The sequence below is a fragment of the Calonectris borealis genome, chromosome 3 (assembly GCF_964195595.1).
Source record: "Calonectris borealis chromosome 3, bCalBor7.hap1.2, whole genome shotgun sequence".
Lineage (NCBI taxonomy): Eukaryota > Metazoa > Chordata > Aves > Procellariiformes > Procellariidae > Calonectris > Calonectris borealis.
Genome location: NC_134314.1, coordinates 114,868,480 through 114,886,484, shown reverse-complemented (window position 1 = coordinate 114,886,484; position 18,005 = coordinate 114,868,480). Strand labels below are relative to the sequence as shown.

At 50.7% G+C, this 18,005-nt stretch overlaps 1 protein-coding gene across 1 annotated transcript; it reads right to left on the bottom strand.

Moving 5' to 3' along the window:
* Positions 1 to 760: 760 nt before the first annotated feature.
* Positions 761 to 17,792, bottom strand: TTL (tubulin tyrosine ligase). The gene is made up of 7 exons (XM_075147404.1): positions 17,560 to 17,792; positions 12,967 to 13,045; positions 10,998 to 11,230; positions 7,432 to 7,567; positions 7,067 to 7,336; positions 5,947 to 6,090; positions 761 to 4,031 (listed from the first exon to the last, which is right to left on the bottom strand). The coding sequence occupies exons 1-7, from the start codon at positions 17,714 to 17,716 to the stop codon at positions 3,914 to 3,916; spliced, it is 1,137 nt and encodes a 378-aa protein (XP_075003505.1). The 5' UTR covers positions 17,717 to 17,792; the 3' UTR covers positions 761 to 3,913.
* Positions 17,793 to 18,005: the final 213 nt, after the last annotated feature.

Here is an 18,005-nt window from a genome sequence, read left to right as displayed (position 1 = left end):
TTCCCCGGGGACCTGACACCCTGGGGGCCCACTGCCCCAAGGAAACACCGCAGGCTGTGGGGTTTGCATGTTTTAATGATGGTTTAGGAGAGATGTGGATAGTCGCCGGAGACCCACAAGCTCAGGCACCTGCTGGCCCCACACGCACATGCTGACGTGAGAGCAGCTGGGGGCATGAACTGGAGCCCGGCGGGCTGCCAGCTTGGCAGCGCCGTATGTGCCCCACCATCTTCTCAACACCAGGGTTTTCTGAGGGCTGCCATAGCGGACACTGGCAATGAGACATGATTATGAACCTACGTACGGCACAGCATTTCTCTCCTGGAGGAGAGCTGCACGTAAAGAACAAGAAATGCTGGGAGCAGGGACATGCAAGCAGTCCTGAAGTTTCTTAGATTCCTCCAGTGTTTTCCGTGGGCTGTGGCTGCCCACTGGATTTTGGCAGAAGCACAAAAGCTGTTGCGTGGTAATCATGACTAACCTGGTATGAGACAAGCCTCATGGGAGTTACCTGAAACCCAGAGTCCAGCGGGACCAGACCTTGCTGGAAAACGCAGCCAGAGCACCTGGGCCTGAAATCCTTCATGGCGGACATGAAGGGATACAACTAAGACTAGAGACATTCTGCAATATGGTAGGTGTTTTCTGGAAACCCAGCACCATCCTTTGTGAAAACTCAGGAAAGAGAGTAAGACCTTTTCTATTGACCTTTTAGCTGAAATAAGCTAGAAAACATTTATTGTTGTGTATTCCTAAAAAAAGAAACAAACAGAAGTCTCACAAGGGCTTGTGAGCATCACTTGCAAAGTGCACCCACAGATGCAATGCTCAGGCCTCAGCCATACACACATCCTCTACTCCACCTCGTAGCTAATATTTTGGGCAAGATCTTAGGCACTGTGCTCTCTGTCCTTTATCATTTACCTCCTGTGCTTTACCTTGGGGAGCACTTAGAGAGCAGGTGGTAAATACACGCAATACCTGCCATTTTCCTCCAGAGGCTGTTGCTTATTTCTGAAAAATTCAGCAAACAAGCCAACGATTAAAGCATCCCTGAATCACTATCTCTCCCAAGCCCAGTTTGAAAAGGCAGGGTATGAATAGCTGCATCACCTGTAGTCACGGCTCTGCCATCAAGTTGAAGCCCCACTTTCAGCTGAGCAGCAAAAACAGCCAGCTGCTGACATGCCACAACACAATCTGGGCTGAAAAAGGGGGAAGAAAAGGCCTTGGAGTTAGGCAGAGGCTCCCGAGTCACTGTTCCTCCCAGCGGTACCAGCTGCTCCAGTGGGGGCCGCTGACTTTTGCCTGCATCCAGGCAGCTTTCTTGCCCTTATCCCACTACATTGGCAGAAATCTCACGTTACTGTGCAGTAAGGGAGTGATTCGGTTTTTTAATTCCCCTTTTGAGGGGAAAAGAAGGATGGGTCTAGCACCCCAGAAAATAAGCATTTCTCATTTCATTATGTTGGGGAAAATTTTCTCTTCTCACTTCGCGCTCTGCTCTCATCTGCCCTAGAGCTTGCAAGAGCCCAACGTCTCCTCTGTCACCTCATGCACCTCCTGGACCAGAGCAATTGCTATTAGATCTTCCCTTTGCTGGGCAAAAAGGTGTAATTTTTAAGCTCACATGAGCTAACATGAAAATGCCAGTGGAGATGTGGTGAACTTTCCAAGTTGAGTAACAACCTTTATAGCCTACATTTTACCTTGGAGTGTTACCACTACGCTTTACCTGGCCTGCAGTGAAATTTTGACACCTATGTGCTATCATAAGGTTAAAAAACCCAACCAGTCCTTTCCCCACACCCTCTCCCAGCTCATCACCCAGCGCTTCCCATCTCACAAACTGACGGTCCCTCTTCCGAACACCCACGAGGCCCGAATCCAGAGACCAGGCCTGGCACTCGGGGTCTCGCTGGAAGCGAAGCCACCCACCAGCACTTGCAGTGCAGGGGAACAAAGCCGCAGCCCCGTTTTCACACAGCTCCTGCTCCCTGTCACTTCTCAGCATGCAGCAGTGCACCCTGCGTCTGCCACACTCCCTGCAGATGTGGATCCACGCCACGCTTCAGGGTGTTGACAACTTCAGAGGTGCTTGTGCAGCTCTTTGGGATGTGCCTGCTTTGCGATGTTTCCACGGGGTTTTGCTAAGCACTCTCTTCCCTCCTGGATTTGAGTGGCCCTGTGTGAAATGCTGCCACTTGTGGATTCACAGCATGTCACAACCAATGTCCATCCCATGACAGCACGATCAAAACGCATCACTCCAAGGAGGCCTGGGCACTCCAGTCCTGCCTACAGAAAGGTGCCAGGATCGTCTGCTGGCAGGAAGACCTCCGAAATCTCCGTCATGAGCAGAGGTGAGTATGCCAAAGCGCTAGGATCTTTTGAGGGAGGCCGAAATCACACTGCTTGATTCACTTTCCATTACACACAGGCAGCCAGAAGCTTGTAACCTCCACGAACTCTTCTTGTTTGTTTGTTTTGGATATCAGGAACCAGTTTATTTCGGTGCCAACCATCTCTCCCTGCCAGAGGCAGCAGAACACAGCCCTGAACACCTCCCACAAAGCCCGCTGCTGTTACAAGTGCCACTGTGCTCTGCAAAGAGCTCTAGCTTAGGAGGGATGTACTGGGCTCATGCTGAAAATTCAGATACAGTTCACAGGGTGGGCAATATGCCAGGGATTTAGGTTATACTCAAAGTAGATGTTAGCTCAGAAAGTCAGGGACCTCAAGGAATTTAACCTCCCTCCCCCCCAAAAAAACCTGCCTTCCCAGCTGTGTGGCAAACCTATACACAAGGAATTTCTCTCCTGGTCTACAAAACCTCATCCACCTTCCACCTAGCTGGGACTGAGCTGTGGACTGTGTTCAGGGCAGAAAATTGCAGTATTTGTCAAATGGGGGAGATTAAAATTGGCTGGATCAATCAGGATAAAAACCATTTGGGTTGAAAGATTTCAGATTCAAGCCTCAAATGCATGAAAATGAAAGCTGAGGGAAGAGCCTAAAGTCACTGCAGTGTCTCAGAAGAAACTGAGGAGACTGGGTTTCTGTCATTTGAAACACTCTTAGCACGAAACTGATGCCAGAAATCCTACAGCCTGCCGGTGAGCCCTGAGAGGGTCTCTCTACCTCTTTTAAACAGAATCCAACTGCATCAGACTGGGACGGACACTGATTCAAATCTCATTAGGAAAAGGGATAGCTATAAATAAACAAAATTGCCTTCCTTGCTTGGGTTAATTCACCGCCTGCAGTTCAGCACCCTTTTGCCAGCTGTTGTCTGGGTGTTCAGCCAACCAGCTTGGAAAATGTCCTAAGGAAACTGAATTCTTGGTGTTCCTGATTTTAGGCATCCTGCGATGCAAGACAGCTTGCTCCTTTCTACATAATAGAGCAGGAACAAAGGAAAGGAGTCACCTATTTGGAGCTGAGCTAAGGCACTAATGATGCAGTAGGTGAGGAAAGAAGAAACACAGCAGGAGGACAACTTCCCAGCCACGACGTCCCGGAAGATCATCGTTCCCTTCGCTCAATTCCCTTAAAAAACTCAATGTTATCTCTATAGAAAAGGAGGAGCTAATACAGTATTATAGTATCCCTGTTGGGGTTTCATTTTAAGGTTATTTTGTTGTTCTCCCAGAGAGATTTCTTTCAGATATCAAAGTCACAAGAGCTGTTTCTAAAGTGGATTTTGGTGAATGCAGGCAGGGTTATCTGAGCAGCTCTGGCTCATCGCAGCTCTGTGTGGATGACTGTTTTGTTGTTTTTCCCCATGATTTCCCAGAAAATAAGAAGCCTGTCTCTATCACTTTTTGGCATGATACTGAGATAAGCCACCGAACTGTGCTGACCCAATGGGAGCAGTCTCTCCCTGTGCACAGCAGAGGCATTCCTGTCATCATCACAGCTTGATAAAGATTGATGATGGCTGGCTCGTCTTCTGCCCAGTGTCGTTGAGGGGGAAAACACTAGAGATGGCTACATCCACAATTCCTTGGCAGAGCTCTGCATACAGCTTCCTAAGAGATGAGAGAGAGAGAGAATCAGATGCCCAGGCAGGACAAACCAGCAGGCCCCTGACCAATTTTTACATAGACATGCATTTTCCCAGCAGGATCTACAAGATCCTGCTCCCATTACAGGTAGCTCCAGGGTGGCAAATGGGAGGAGGGTGGCATCTCTTCCATCTCCTCCCTGCCTACCCCAGCAACCATCTTCTTTTTCAACGGTGCTCCCGTTCCCAATATTGCTCTCTGCCAGACGGGACCACAAAACCCATTATCGAAGTTTATTGTCAGAACAGGCTCCTAAGCAGAGTCTCCACACCTGCAGGCCCCAGACTTGAGTCACCACAAGATGCATGGGGGCAGACAACAGCTGAGCACCCCCTGTACCAGCTTTCCAACTCAGGGAGTTGTGTTTATCACACCAGACCCCGTTCATGCGGGCATGTGCCCCAGGGGGACTGCTCTAATGCATTCATGGTTTGATGAAATGCTGCACTGGGGTGCAGCTGTGCACATCAGCTTGTGACCAGGCACATAGACTTCACAGGACCCTCTGGAAGTGTGGGATGTGTTTCACCATGGCACAGCTCATGCAGAGCAGGATTAGGGAGAAGAGAGACAAGGTGTTTGAGAAATGAGTTAACAATAGCTTCAATTTCTCCTGAAGGAAATACATGTGTAACCTCCCTGAACATGCTGGCATCTGGGACATTTTTAGTACCAAAGCTATGTTTACTAGGATTAACAATGTCTTTCACCCTGTGCCTTTGGGGCTACAGGACAGTAAGACACTTTTTCAGCTCCTGGGAATGTTAGTGCTTTCAGCAGCCAATTTTTGTCTCTTAAATGGGAACTCTGTGATATGGGTGCTATAAATTAGAATAACCCTGAAGAGAAGAAGCCACAAATAGCCAAAAACTACCTCAGCTGCTTTTGATGGCTTCCAAGTGCCCACAGAGGCACAAAGCAAACAGGGCACTGCTGCAACCCAAATCCAACCAGCAACAGCCAAATTCTACCCATACAGCAACACAAGGAGGTGCAAGGCAGTATTGCACCATGGTGCACATGGTGAACAGGGCATCCTGGACACACAAAGCTCCCCAAGCCCTAGTCCTGGAAAGGCTGCTGAACAGGCTGTCTGGTAGGTTTGGCCTGTATTTTTTGTCTACTGTTAGTGATGATCTAATCTAATTTAATCTACATCTAATCTAATCTACATCTACATCTAATCTAATCAAATTCTAAAGTAGTGATGTACAGCCTGTTCTGTTTTGCTGGGCTTGTATACAATACAGATGCCCATTTAGCAAAGATTTCTAGTCTTCTGCAGTTGTCTCAATCACATAATACAGCACCTCCCGCTGTGCCTATGGAGAGATGTTCATGGCCACAGTTGTTTGGCTGTCCCAGCCTCCCTGTGGCTGGTGGAGGCTTTGATCCAATGTCTGCAGCATCCTCAGTGTGCTCTGGGGTCCTGCTGCCTGCAAATTCAGTCATTCACTTCCAGCTGCTGGCCTTAATGCTACTCATTTATCATGTGTTCAGGTAAAGACCAGCCACCAGTGGCTCCACAAGAGAGACTGAGAAACCACTTGACCCCAAAGCATTAATTCTGCAACATAACTTCAACCCAACAGTGTCAATAAGAATGACCCGTTATACTCAAATCATTTGTCCAAAAACTGAGGTTAGTGCCCCATCTCACATAGGAAAGAGTCTGGGGGATACTAAACACAGAGACAGGAGCAATGAACTTAAATCAGCTGGCACTTAGAGCAGTGTCCGGTATGGGTTAGCCTGGAAAACTCTCCCCTGCCATTCATTTTCTTCCACCTTTTTCACTTGGAGCTGGGACACAGCCATGTTTTGGGTGAGGCATGTCAATGGCGGCATTGCAAGTGTGTTACAGAAACTGATTACTCACTGGGCACACGCTGGGGCCCCATTGACTTCTATCAGCCAGACCTTCAGCTCCTCATCCACCATGAAGTCAAAGCCAAAGAGCTGGAAGCTCTGGTAGTGAAGATGCTTTGTGCTGATTGCAGGCTCTATACACATAAGGCAGCTTCTGTGAAGGGAAAAACAGAAACTCAAGATTAAAAGCCCTGTGGACACACCTGTCGCACTGCAGCTTCTGAGGGCATGCGCATACCACAGTTAAGTGGAGGGGTCCCCTGTCGCGCTGGGACTGCCCCAAATTACAAGCTATATCCAACACACCAGGTAACCAGGTCCCTGCAAGTGAGATCACGCAACCATCAAAACACATGTGGGGACACCCCTGAGCTAACTCCCAAAGAGCTGGAGAGCAGCATCCACCCTCACTACTGGATTAGGCAAGCTGAAAAACATGATGTGCAATTAGAGCCTGGAGCATTAGGTAGAGCCACAGAGAGCTGCACCAGGTCCCCAAGGAACTGCCATTGAGAGCTCATTTGCCTCCGAGTCCCTCAAAGATCATGTCATGTCTTTTTGGTGTAAGTAACAGCAATGGAGTACTTGCAAAGTAAATTTGGCATGAAGGATCACTTTGCCAAGACCTGGATTCTCTGCGGCACAGTGATGTCTGAGATCTCTTTCCAGGCACTTTCTGTGCCCAGTAGGTAGCTGGTTCTGTGTGGACTGAGTAAGACGACCTATGCCAATGAGATGCACTGCTGCTTGCTGATGGTGGGGGAAGCAATGAGATCCTGCAGACTTGAGTCTGGCTTCATTTCCCGTCTTACACCTTATACCTTTTTTAACCTCAACCTCTCCCAGCCCTGTCTTTCGACCTACCCTATTTCCTTACCAAGTGATCTCACTCCATCCTTCTCCAGCCACAGCTGGCAAAATCCAGACACACTGACACACACCCTTGAGAGAAGAGCACTTACAGAGATCCCTTTTCATTAAGCAATGCCATTGGGGGGTTTATAGCTTTATCTTAAATTTATGCAATTGCAACCCTTCCCTTGTCAATCTGTCTGCTTCCCCAGCTGTGTCCATACACATTCCCTGACACTGAAGGGTTATGTTCCCCTATGCAACAGGCAGCTGGCTACCTTATTATGTGTTTGATTTGCAGTAAGATGCTATTCTCAAGCGTTGTGTTCAGGGCATCCATCAGATACTGGTTGAACTCCTCGAAGAACATTTCATTCCCTTCTTCATACCGCCCGTAGTTTTTGGAATATTCCTTCTGAATGCAGTGATTGGTCAAGTGGCAGGTTTTGTCCTGGAAATTAGCACTGTTATATGGTTCGGAAGAGGTCCGCAGGACACCCTCTCTGTAGAGGTAGATATTATATTGATGATCCACGAGAACCCAGCTCCTGGGGGGCGAAAGAACAAACTCCAGTCTCAGTGGCTTAAAAAGAAACAGCACGAAAATGAAAACCGGTATTACTACAAAAGCAGAAAAGGTTACCTGATATCAAACTTGCGATGCCCTGGCTCTAAAAGCAGAGGCTTCTCCAGGTATTTCTGAATCACGTGCACTTGTCCCTGCTCATCGATGAAGTCCAGGAGCTCTGCAGCCTCTGAAGAAATCAGGATCCCTTCCCCTGGCACAGAAAGACGAAGACAAAATTAGGTAGAGGATCCTCCTGCCTTTGCTGGAGCTTTTTCAGGGCCCAAGTGGACCATGGTTCATTTGCCCAAAAAGCCATGCGACATGCAAGAACCCACGGCCCCAGGGATGGTTGGTGCACAAGCGATGCCACGTTCGCTCAGGGTCAGGCACTGAATCTGCAGAGGGATCTTCCTGTTACCACGTCACGGGGCGTCTGGCTCCTCAGTAATGGGAGTTAATGCAAATGGGAACCAAGGGTACCTGAGATGGCATGGCCTGCCTGGGGCTTGTCTGCAGCGGGGTGGCTATTCAGGTGTGAGGGGATGCACAGCAGACAGGGACCTTGGCAAGCAGTGAGGCAGCTGCTTGGTTTGGGGGATTTTGTTTCCTTTTCCAGTGTTTTTTTTTGCAGCTGGGCTTGGCTGGGGGGGGGGGGTGGCGCACAAGTTCAGCACTTGTTGAATTCTGTTTTGGTTTTCCCTGTTTTTCTGCAGTTTGGAGAACAGGGGGTTTAGCAGTTTGTTTGTGGGTTTTTTGTTTTTTTTTTTTTTTTAATTTTGGGAGGGCGGTTTGTGTTTTTATTATCCTAGACTCAGACTTTCTCCCCCTGCCTGGCTTCTCTGGCTGCCGGAGGCAGTCACACATGCACACTTGTGCAGTGTTGCCCTGCTCAATGAGTTCATTTAAGTTACGATTAAAATCACTGCTGAATTAGGAAAAAAACTATTTCAAAATGTTCATCCATGCAGCCAGTGTTTTCCCCTGCTGTGGAAGCTCTTCATTAAAGAAGTTAGATGTGCCATTTAAATACTGCCACATTTTTGCTGAAACTGTCACTGTTCATTTCTTGCAAGAGTCCAGATATGAAACCACTGTTGCAGAGCAATGAAGAGAGAACATATCCCTTCTGGGATTTGATAAAAGGATGGCACGGTGCCACATGAGGGATAAACCAGCTCAAGTAAAATTATCTAACGCTTCCCTGGCACCATGTCTAGTCTTCAGGCATTTAGTTAACTTTTTGGACTAAATCTGATGACTTAGTCTTAATTTTGTGCTGAGTGTTTTGGAGGAAATACTGAGTGAAGAGAAACAAACACTCTTCAAGGTGGCACTGGGAGGTTTGGAGCACAGGCAGGGTTTGACAGGATCATCCCATGAAAAATGCTCCTAGCTGTGACTTCTGAAGGCTGCTGTCGACACAGCCCTGCAGGTACTTTCACTGCTCCATACTTTGCATACCTGTGAGTCACAGCCTCCTAGCCCTACTGACCCCCTACCCATCTTAGCGTCCTCCACCGAAAGGAAGTCCTTTCATCAAAGTATCTTTCTCACCCGTGTTTTATGAGGGGGGCAAGATTTTTAGTCCCCTCATCACAGCAGAGCCAGGCATAAATTTGCATTGGTACAACCACAGGTTGTGCACTGGGGGAAGGAGGGAAACAAATCTCTGTAAGCCAGTAAAGCCCCTGCAGCGGGAAGATCAGCAGACACCCATTCTGCACCGGACAGATGGTGAATCAAGGGGGAGGTTAACTTAACAGTGCAGCAACCCAGTGAGGCAGCAAAGCAGCTTATGTGGGGCAGCTGTTCCTTCTTTCAAAGAAAACATCACAACCTCTAGCCACAGTTGAAAAATTTCTCAACTTTTAAGTCAGAACATCCTAAACCTTTAATATTCCTTTTACTGATGGACAACCAAGCTTCCACTAGACCTGTCCCGAGTCAGGGGCTGTGCCTAAGCTGGACCTGCCTTGGCAATTAATGTCGACAAGCTTTCTTCTTCATCAGAAGTAATGCCCAGACATTCAAAACTTTCCTCTAGAAAATTGACATGAGGCTCTGCTTTCCACTAATCCCCAGCTTGCGTTCTGCAGCACACTGATGAATATGAAAAGTCGCTCTGCTTTAATACAGAAAAGATGAGATCACACTTGAATAAAGTATGTGGAGAGTTTAAACCTCCCCATCCTGCAGCAAACCACAGCAATGGCCTTTTCACTTGCCCAGATTGATTCTTTGCCAGACAGTTATACCACACAGAAACACATTCCCTCACTGGCATAAAAAAAGGATTATCTCCCCTTCCTCCCTGATGAAAATAAACATACTCTTCTGGTGCTTCTTGGTAACACAGCCAAGAGAGCAGAGCAGTGAAGGAAGCCAGCATGAAGGACAGTTTTATCATGCAGCCTCCCTGCAGCCACCTCTGGCTTTCACATTCTCTGGTGATTTTTGTAAGACTGCATCAAAAGTGACTCTGCAAATATGAGTAATACGTGTGGGCTTGTTCTCTTTGAAACGATCAGGTCCTTCCTCAGGCTGGGCTCTGCCGCCTGGGGTCTGCACACATGGCAAGGCAAGTTTTCATAAAGCCATTCTGATAACGTGCCCGTGATACTGCCGTAACTGACAGACAGCACATAGTTACCAAAGCATTACATCTATAGCTGTGTCCAGCTATCTCATCTAATAACTCAGTATTTCCACAGAGCGAGCGATGCAATGATCCTGGAACAAGGAAGGACACATTACCACTTAGGTATCTATTGCCTTATTCAAATTAAAGGGACATACAGACATTGCATTGCTTGTCTTTGCTCTGGTACCTTCCCCTAGACTCAGACTTTCTCCCCCTGCCTGGCTTCTCTGGCTGCCGGAGGCAGTCACACATGCACACTTGTGCAGTGTTGCCCTGCTCAATGAGTTCATTTAAGTTACGATTAAAATCACTGCTGAATTAGGAAAAAAACTATTTCAAAATGTTCGTCCATGCAGCCAGTGTTTTCCCCTGCTGTGGAAGCTCTTCATTAAAGTTAGATGTGCCATTTAAATACTGCCACATTTTTGCTGAAACCTTCCCCTGAGGCTTGGGTGTAATTTTGATGCACTGAGCTTGTGGCTGCTCAGCCAGTCTCTCAGTGTGATCTTAGGTAGGCCACTGGCACCAGACATCTGGGTTTGGTTGAAAGACAAGCAGCAGTATTTCTGCCCAGGTGAAACCAGGCTTAGCTGCAGCATGGAGAGCTGGGCTCCTTGCCCTTGAAGGCTGCTGTCCTGCCTGCTGCCCTCCTCCCCTTATCCTGTTATGCTTCCTGTTATCTCCTGCTCTCCACATTCCCCTCGTCTGCTGGTCTCTGCTGCCTTCTCCCTGCAGCAAACTTTCTCATATTTTGAGGTGCATGTGTAGAAAAGTGGAGGTCCTTTCACCGCCATCCATATCCTAGGTAGCATGTGCACGCTTGTCAGGAGCCCCATGCCACCAAGAAAAGGAGAGCCCTATGCTGGCTTGACTGGCATGGAGTTGGTAGGTGAAGCCCCTCATAGACAGGCTAGATATCAGCTGGGCTCAGCCAAACTCTACCGATCAAGTAAAGAGTAAGGAATAACAAGAAGGTGGCTTGTTTTGCTGTAGAATGAACCTTTGGCACCAGCTGAGGACTTGGCGATCCACACATTGCCTTCTTTGCCTTCCTGCCGCCTGTTGTAAGCTGCCAAGAAGACTTCCCGCTCATCTGTCCTTGTGTTGTTTATGAGATGGCGAATTCCATTCTGTGCTGGAGCCACGGGGGTCTTCAAGTTTGTTGGGTAAATCACATATGACTCAGGGAACCACGTGCAGGACTCCGATAGTTCAGGGCTTGTCTTGATTAGCCTGGGTGAAGAGAGACAGGCTGTTAATCTCCAGAGTGTCCCCACCTGCATGGACATCATTTAATAAGTAAAGATCATCATTAACTGGGCTCTTCTGCTTGGTGATGAGTAGCAGCTTACAGATAGTCTGTGCTAAATTATTATATTTTCCTTAGACCCTTGAAATTAGGGTTTTCCTAAAGATACCACGGCAACCCCAACCTGCAGCCAAGCACAGCTCTTTGAACCAGACCTGCACACTTTCATTAAACGTTTTGTAGATACTATGGACATTGTGAAACAATCAGTAGAGAAGTTTCCACGTAACTAGAGCTTGTGGTGCATTCTCTGCATCATCTCTGCACAAGGGAACCGAGGAGATGTGTTTGCTAACACGGAATGGGGCAGGAAGGATGCTACGATCACAACAGGCAAAAGGGAAGCCAGAGCAGTAACGTTCTCTGTGCTGGTGCTTAGCCCTTGATCCCATCCCCACTGAGATCCGATCAGGTGTCCCAGTTGTGGATAAAGACCACTGGGAACCCACTTGAAAGCAAGGACATAACGACATGTTTCATGTCCCAAGGTGTCTGGGATCCCGTTTGTATCATGCAGTCTCCGATCTCTCTGGCACACCTCTCCTACCAGTAATGTCTAGAGATGCCAGCAAACTTCTGTTAGCAGAGCCCAGGCTTGTTTTCTTTCAGAGTCAAGGGAGCTGCCTGCCTCTCTGAACGCTCGCTCTATGCTTTGCTTAAGGCCAAAAGCAGAGCTCATGACTTGCTGACTCTCTGTGCATTTGTGCCTCTCTGTTGAAATGGCAGTCAGTCAGTGACACCCTGGGAGCCCTGAGGAATGTCCTTTGTGGTCCCTTGGGTTCATAAGTAGCTTGATGCATGGTTAACCCCACAGTTAGAAAGGTCAGCCACGCTTCAGGAGAGAAAAACAGATGTGCAAGCACTTTCAGCACTGCCTCTAGACCACAGGTCACAGAGAAATCCAGCTGGGGAGTGCCGTGAGTGCTTGTTTAAAAAATACTCTGCTAGTTCCTGACAAACACCATCACCACTGTAAAGAAAGCAATTGGGACCAGGTTCTTCGCAGGGGAAGGAGAGGCCTTGGATCAGCACACACAGTCTGTGGAACTGCATCAGCAAGAGGCAGCACAGACACTAACGTGGAATCAAACACTTGAAGGAGACCAAGAGCTCTGACATGAAGATGCCCTAACGGCCACAGAGTTTGCACAGGGACAAGGTTATCTACAATGAAAGCTCATCCACATTTCCCCAGGAGACCCTGGCACGGCTGGTCATGCGGAAATAACTCCCAGAGCTCTTCCTGGAGATGTCTCCAAGCATTTGTTTGACCAACAAATCTGATTAACTAAAGGCATATTAGTGTTCCATCTCTGTATGAAACAGAGAATAAAAGGAGTAGGTTTTAAATAAATGTCTACAAGGAAAAAGAGCAGGTATGGTTGGTTTCTTTTTTTCCCTTTTGATTTGGCTCTAATCTGATTCAATACACTCTATGGTTTCAAGCAGATGTAATTCAGTGGAAACGGCATTTCCCCTGAAGTTACAAAGAGGTCTTTGTGCACACAGATAGCTCTAGAGACCAGCACAGAAGTCTGAAGACAGCACATGCTAGGACACTCCCAGGGCAGCTGTTCTGTGAAATACAGGTTCAACACTCAACAATCGTTAGAAGAAAAATTTCTGCCAATCCCATGTAACATTTCAGTGAATTTCTTACTTCACCAGAGATGCTTTGCGGCACAGCTTGTCTGCTCCCCTGTAGTAATTCACCAGCTGCACAAGTCCGGGTTCATGACCTAGAAAGGGGAAACAAAGAGGTCAGACAAACTTCACAATTAATGAAGGAAAAATATCTGCTTGGTGCAGAGGACCTGTGCAGTAGGGAAGAGAAAGGAGGCTGTTTCCTTGCCTTGCATCACAGAAACAGGCTCTAAGCTGGTACTGGCACCTGTGGTTTCTTTCTTTTAGTTATGAAAAACCATGCATTTACCCAAGCGTGTTTTGAATCTGACACTTCTATTTTCCAAAGGAACATAATCATTTTCTAATTCACACTGGGAACTGGCAGCGCCACCCAAAAATGTTCTCTGTTTGCTGGTGGCAGTTTTTAAAAGCCAAGATTTCAGTTACTCTTAAATGCAGTAGAAGGATGCAGGAAGCACACCATGATACAAAGATCACAACTTAGGAAAGGGCCTCGTTTCTTTGTCACGTACAGCAGGACTCCCTGTCGGACCTTATATCACAAAACACTGGGAAACGTTAAAAGATTTGGAGTATTGCTTCCCTCTGGCAGTTTGCAGCAAGCCCCCTTGGATAGCTGGGGTGGGAAGGGACCTCTGGGGGTCTCTGCTCCAACCTCTTGTTCAGTCAAAGTCTGAGTAGCCCTAAGGAAGAAGATCCTACTGCTTCTATACAGGTCCTTGTCCCAGTGCTTGACTGCCATCCTGTGTCCCCCTGACTATCCTGATGGCCCCTGCTGGAGTCACTCCAGGGTGTCTATGCCGTTCTTGCACTGGAAAGTCCCAAACTGGTCCCAGTATCCAACTGTGGCCTCACAAGTGCCAAAGAGAGTGCCAAATACATGGGTACCTCCTTACCAATACTGGACTTCACACTACAGCCTGCCTTCCTTCACCTTCTTACAGTACCCGAACACCTGCGCTCAGCTGGAAGCTCTCTGGGGGGACAGGATGGCAGCAGTTGTCTAAAGGCTAACGCAAATCTGGGCAACACCACGCAGGCTCTCCCACACAACCAGTGCAGCCGAACATGGACATGCAAGAGGCAAGTGATGCCTGTGGCAATACCTGGGTCACTGGTGACAACAACTGACAAGAGCCTCGATAGGGAAAACATGATGGAAAACTGCTCTGGTTTGAAATGACCTAGGACCAGGGGGCTCCCCCAAGCGTGGCAGTTACTTCCATCTTCACTTTCTCTTTTCAAAAAAATGCCTGTGGGAGTGATTTAGACCCTGAAAAAGGACTTGAGCTTTAATTATCCTCCTTGGTGTTTGCCTGGGAAAAAAGGCCTGGAGCAAACATTACCTTAAAGACCAGGAGGATGCGAGATCACAGAGAGTGAATATCTATTTCAACCCCAAAGTCATGGCCCTGACCTGGGTCACTATTTTATTCACAAATCTTTAAATACAAGATAGCTGAAAACCATTTTCCAGAAAAGATCTGTAACTTCAGGCACTTCCATGTGCAGCCAGCACTGCCAGGCTTTAATTTACTGAAAGAAATTAGTAAAAACCATCAAATTTCCTTCTATTTCCAGTTTATTGATTTTGCTTGGTTCCTGGAGGAATCGAGGTCCAGGAGATCCCACCACTCTGAGTGGGCTCTACCCCACAGTGGTCAGTCCACCCTGTCACCAGTGACGGAGGAATGGGGCTAGTCAAAGGAGGAGGACAGAAGTGGCTGAAACCTGCTTTGAAACCACTGCTGTTGGATAACTCTGACCTGCTGGGAGGCACATCCTCCTTGGTGTCCTGAGTATCTCCATGGAGCAGTGGGCTGTGATGTGGAGTCTGGTGGTCAGCAAGGAGGGACCATGAGGCGGGAAGGGGAACGGGTTCTTGGGCATGTTCTGAGGTCTGCACCATGCATTTAGCAGGGTTAAAAAGCTGCCAAGGTACTGAGCAAACTGGCAATCCTCCCTGTCTGCTGGCAGGGCGCAGTCCAGCATTCTCTGCTCTATGAGGCCCCTGCAGCCTCTTCCTCCTTTCTCTCCCTTTAGCACAAACTGCTTTTCCGTTAGATACACACTTAGATGCAGACACTCACAGCTTAAGGGCACGATCCCCCAAGAATTAGGGTATCAGTGAGAGCAACAGAAGTCCCTGCAGCTGCATAGAAGCAGCAGTGCATACTGAGAGTCCCTACTTCTACCCCTCTCCCACGTGAAATGATCTAGCTTAGCCCCTGAGTAATTCACATCCCTACAGTTCCCTGAATTAATGTCTGCTTCCACTGAGTAGAGCCTTTCGGAAACCAAACCAAGCCAGCTTTGATGCAACAGTTGCTCAGGAGGATAGCTTTAGGAAGATGTACCAGAGAAGATACAGCTTTTTGGAAGATGTACCAAAATAACCATGTTATTTTTGGTCTGAATCTACTGATTTCAGGCAACCAGCTCCTGCTAAAGGAGGATGCGTTAAAGAAGCCAGTGCCAAAGCATGGTCCCTCTCCACGGGTCATAGATGTGTCTTGGCTGTGAGAAAAGATTTGAATTTTTGGGCATCCCATGGCAACACATGCTGAAGGTCTCGCTGAAACCCTTCCATCACCCCAGGGCTCTTTTCGAGGATGGAAGGGGTTAGTAAGAGATGGCCACAAGCCCACCATGGCTGGACGTGCTGCGCAGGCCCACTCACATCAAAGAACTGTACTTGTTCTGCAATGAAACCCGATGCTCACAGGCCCTGCCTGCTGGCCACATTAAAGCACAGGTCTGCTTGCTGTGCCTGGCTACAGCGTGTGTGAGAATCCTTGCTGCTCGAGCCTCTCCCAATGTTTCCCTGCCTGCTGCAGACACCCCGATGCTGGGAGGTGACCAGATGGCATCGCCATGTGATGGGGACTTTCCACTCACAAACGCATGTGGAGACAAGGGAAGAGGCACTGGAGCTGGTGACTTGCAAATCTGAAAGAGCAGTCAGTGCTGGGTCTCAACTGCAAGAAAGGGGCTGCAAAAGCCATCCTGCCCCAGACCTGCTGGGGCGAGGGGGCTCCTCCTGCTCTGATGTTTCTGCAGCCAGAAGCAGTGCTGCAGAATTGCCCCAGGAAGGAAGAAACTAGGGCCAAAGGCAAGGAGGGAGGCCAGAAGGGTCCTGCCAGCCTTCGGACACAGACAGGGGGGCCCCAGGAGGGAAACACACTGCTCTGCTGGGGTTTGCAGTGCCCTCATCCCAAACCTGCTCTGACAGGCCTGGTGACAGGAGCTAGCACAGCAGCTGGCACTGTGCACAGAGACCTGCCAGCCTTGCGGCTCCTGCCGGCTCGCCCCCAGCCATGGGCAATGACAGTGCATCTCTGCTCTCCGCTGCGCCCTACAACGCTGCCAGCACCTGGCTTGGCTCTCCCCACTGGTGGGCAGTGCACGGCACTCTCCCTGCCTGCCCTTGGGCTTTTCCCCACCGGCGGGGCGAGGGCAGGGGTGGCTGTGCTGACAGCCCTGCCTGCCACGGGACAGGCAGCGTGCACGGCAGGCAGGGGACAACCCTGCACAGGGAAGCTCCCGGGCCTGCGCGTGTTGGCAGTGTGACAGAGGGGGTCAGACAGCAGCGGAAAAGGTGGTGGTGGGGGGGATGGCCCTACACACACAGCCTCTAGAATAATCCTCACCCTGCTCTGAGCAGGGACTAGACGTGCTGTCACCTCCTCCAAGCCGCTGCAGAGGCACATCCCTACCAGCCTCAGCTCCAGGGTGAGGGTTTGAGTGTACCTGGCTCAGACCTGTTCCCCAACCTATCCCAAACCATAGAAACAGCCCCATAACATGTAAGCTCAGCCCCGCAACATCCCTGCCCTGCGCCAGGCAGGGGGATGCCACTGGCACCACCGTGTTCCCCACGAACCCACGCTGGGTGACTGAAGCCCCCTGCAATGGTGAAAACGGCCCCAAGCGCGTGACAGCAGGACAAGGCAGGCAGGCCGGGAGGTGGGGGCTGCCCCCGGGGGCGCGGGGACCCTGAGGGTCTGCGACATGTGAGATGGGGGTCCCCGGGAGCCCTCCGCCCCGCCCCGCTGCTGCGCCACAGCACAGCCCCCAAGCTGGGCTGGGTGTTTTGGGGGGGCACCGGTGAAACGACGCGCCGGGAGCTTGGGAGGGGGATCCTTTGAGCCCTGGCTGGCGGCCGCAGTTCCCGGCAGGGACGGCCGGGCCGGTTTCTGCAGAGAGCCCTGCCGGGGGCCGGGAAGCGGCTGCACGGAGCCCCCCGGTTCCCGCCCTTTGTTCTGGACGCAGGCCGGGGCGGCCGCCGGGTCCCTGTGACAGGGAGCCCAGCACACGGTCAGCTGTCGCTGCCAGCGGGAGGCCCGGTGACAGGGGCCGGGGGGCACCCCCTCCCGAACGGCGGGGGACTCCGCCGGGGCACGCCCTGCCCGCAGACCCCGTGCCCGCAGAGGTGACGGGAGGCTGTGTCGAGCCGCCAGGGACCCCACCCTGCGGCGGGGGACCCCGGTAGGCTCACCGAGGCGGGAAGGGCACGACCGCAGCCCGGGTCCCGGGCTGCAGAGGGGCTGGGGGAGGTCGGGCCCTGCTGCCGGCGGGGGGAGGCCGGGGGGGGGGGGACCCTTACCCAGCCTGCCGAAGGGGAGCCGGTTCCTCTCGCCCAGCATCAGGTTGAAGCGGGGGTTGTCCCTCCGGAGGCGCCGCCACTGCCCGCTGGCCAGCAGCAGCCGGCTCACCTCGGCGTACACGCTGCTGCCCTCGTCCCGCACCACGAAGGTGTACATGGCGGCGGGGAGGGGGGACACCCCGCCCTACCCCCAGCGGCCCGAGGGGTGCTCCAGGCCCATGGGGCCCCGCCGCAGCCCAGGCAGGGCCCTGCGCGGCCGCCGCCGCCCGGCCCGGCTCCGCATGGCCGGGGCCACCGCCCCCGCACGCCGCCCGCCCGAGCCTGCCCGGGGCGGGGGGGGCTGACCCGGAAGCAGAACCGCCCTCCTCCCCCCCCCAGTGGGAAAGGCAGTGACGTCACGGAGGCCGCGCCGGGGGCGGGGCTGCTGCGCCGGCTCCGGGCCGGGC

Excerpts from the sequence above, each read along its gene's own strand:
- TTL (XM_075147404.1), bottom strand. The coding sequence starts at position 17,716 with ATGTACACCTTCGTGGTGCGGGACGAGGGCAGCAGCGTGTACGCCGAG. Across the intron at positions 13,046-17,559 it reads GCTCCCCTTCGGCAGGCTGG|GTCATGAACCCGGACTTGTG; the intron begins GTAAGGGTCCCC and ends TCCCCTTTCTAG. Across the intron at positions 4,032-5,946 it reads GGGGCCCCAGCGTGTGCCCA|GAAGCTGTATGCAGAGCTCT; the intron begins GTGAGTAATCAG and ends CTCATCTCTTAG.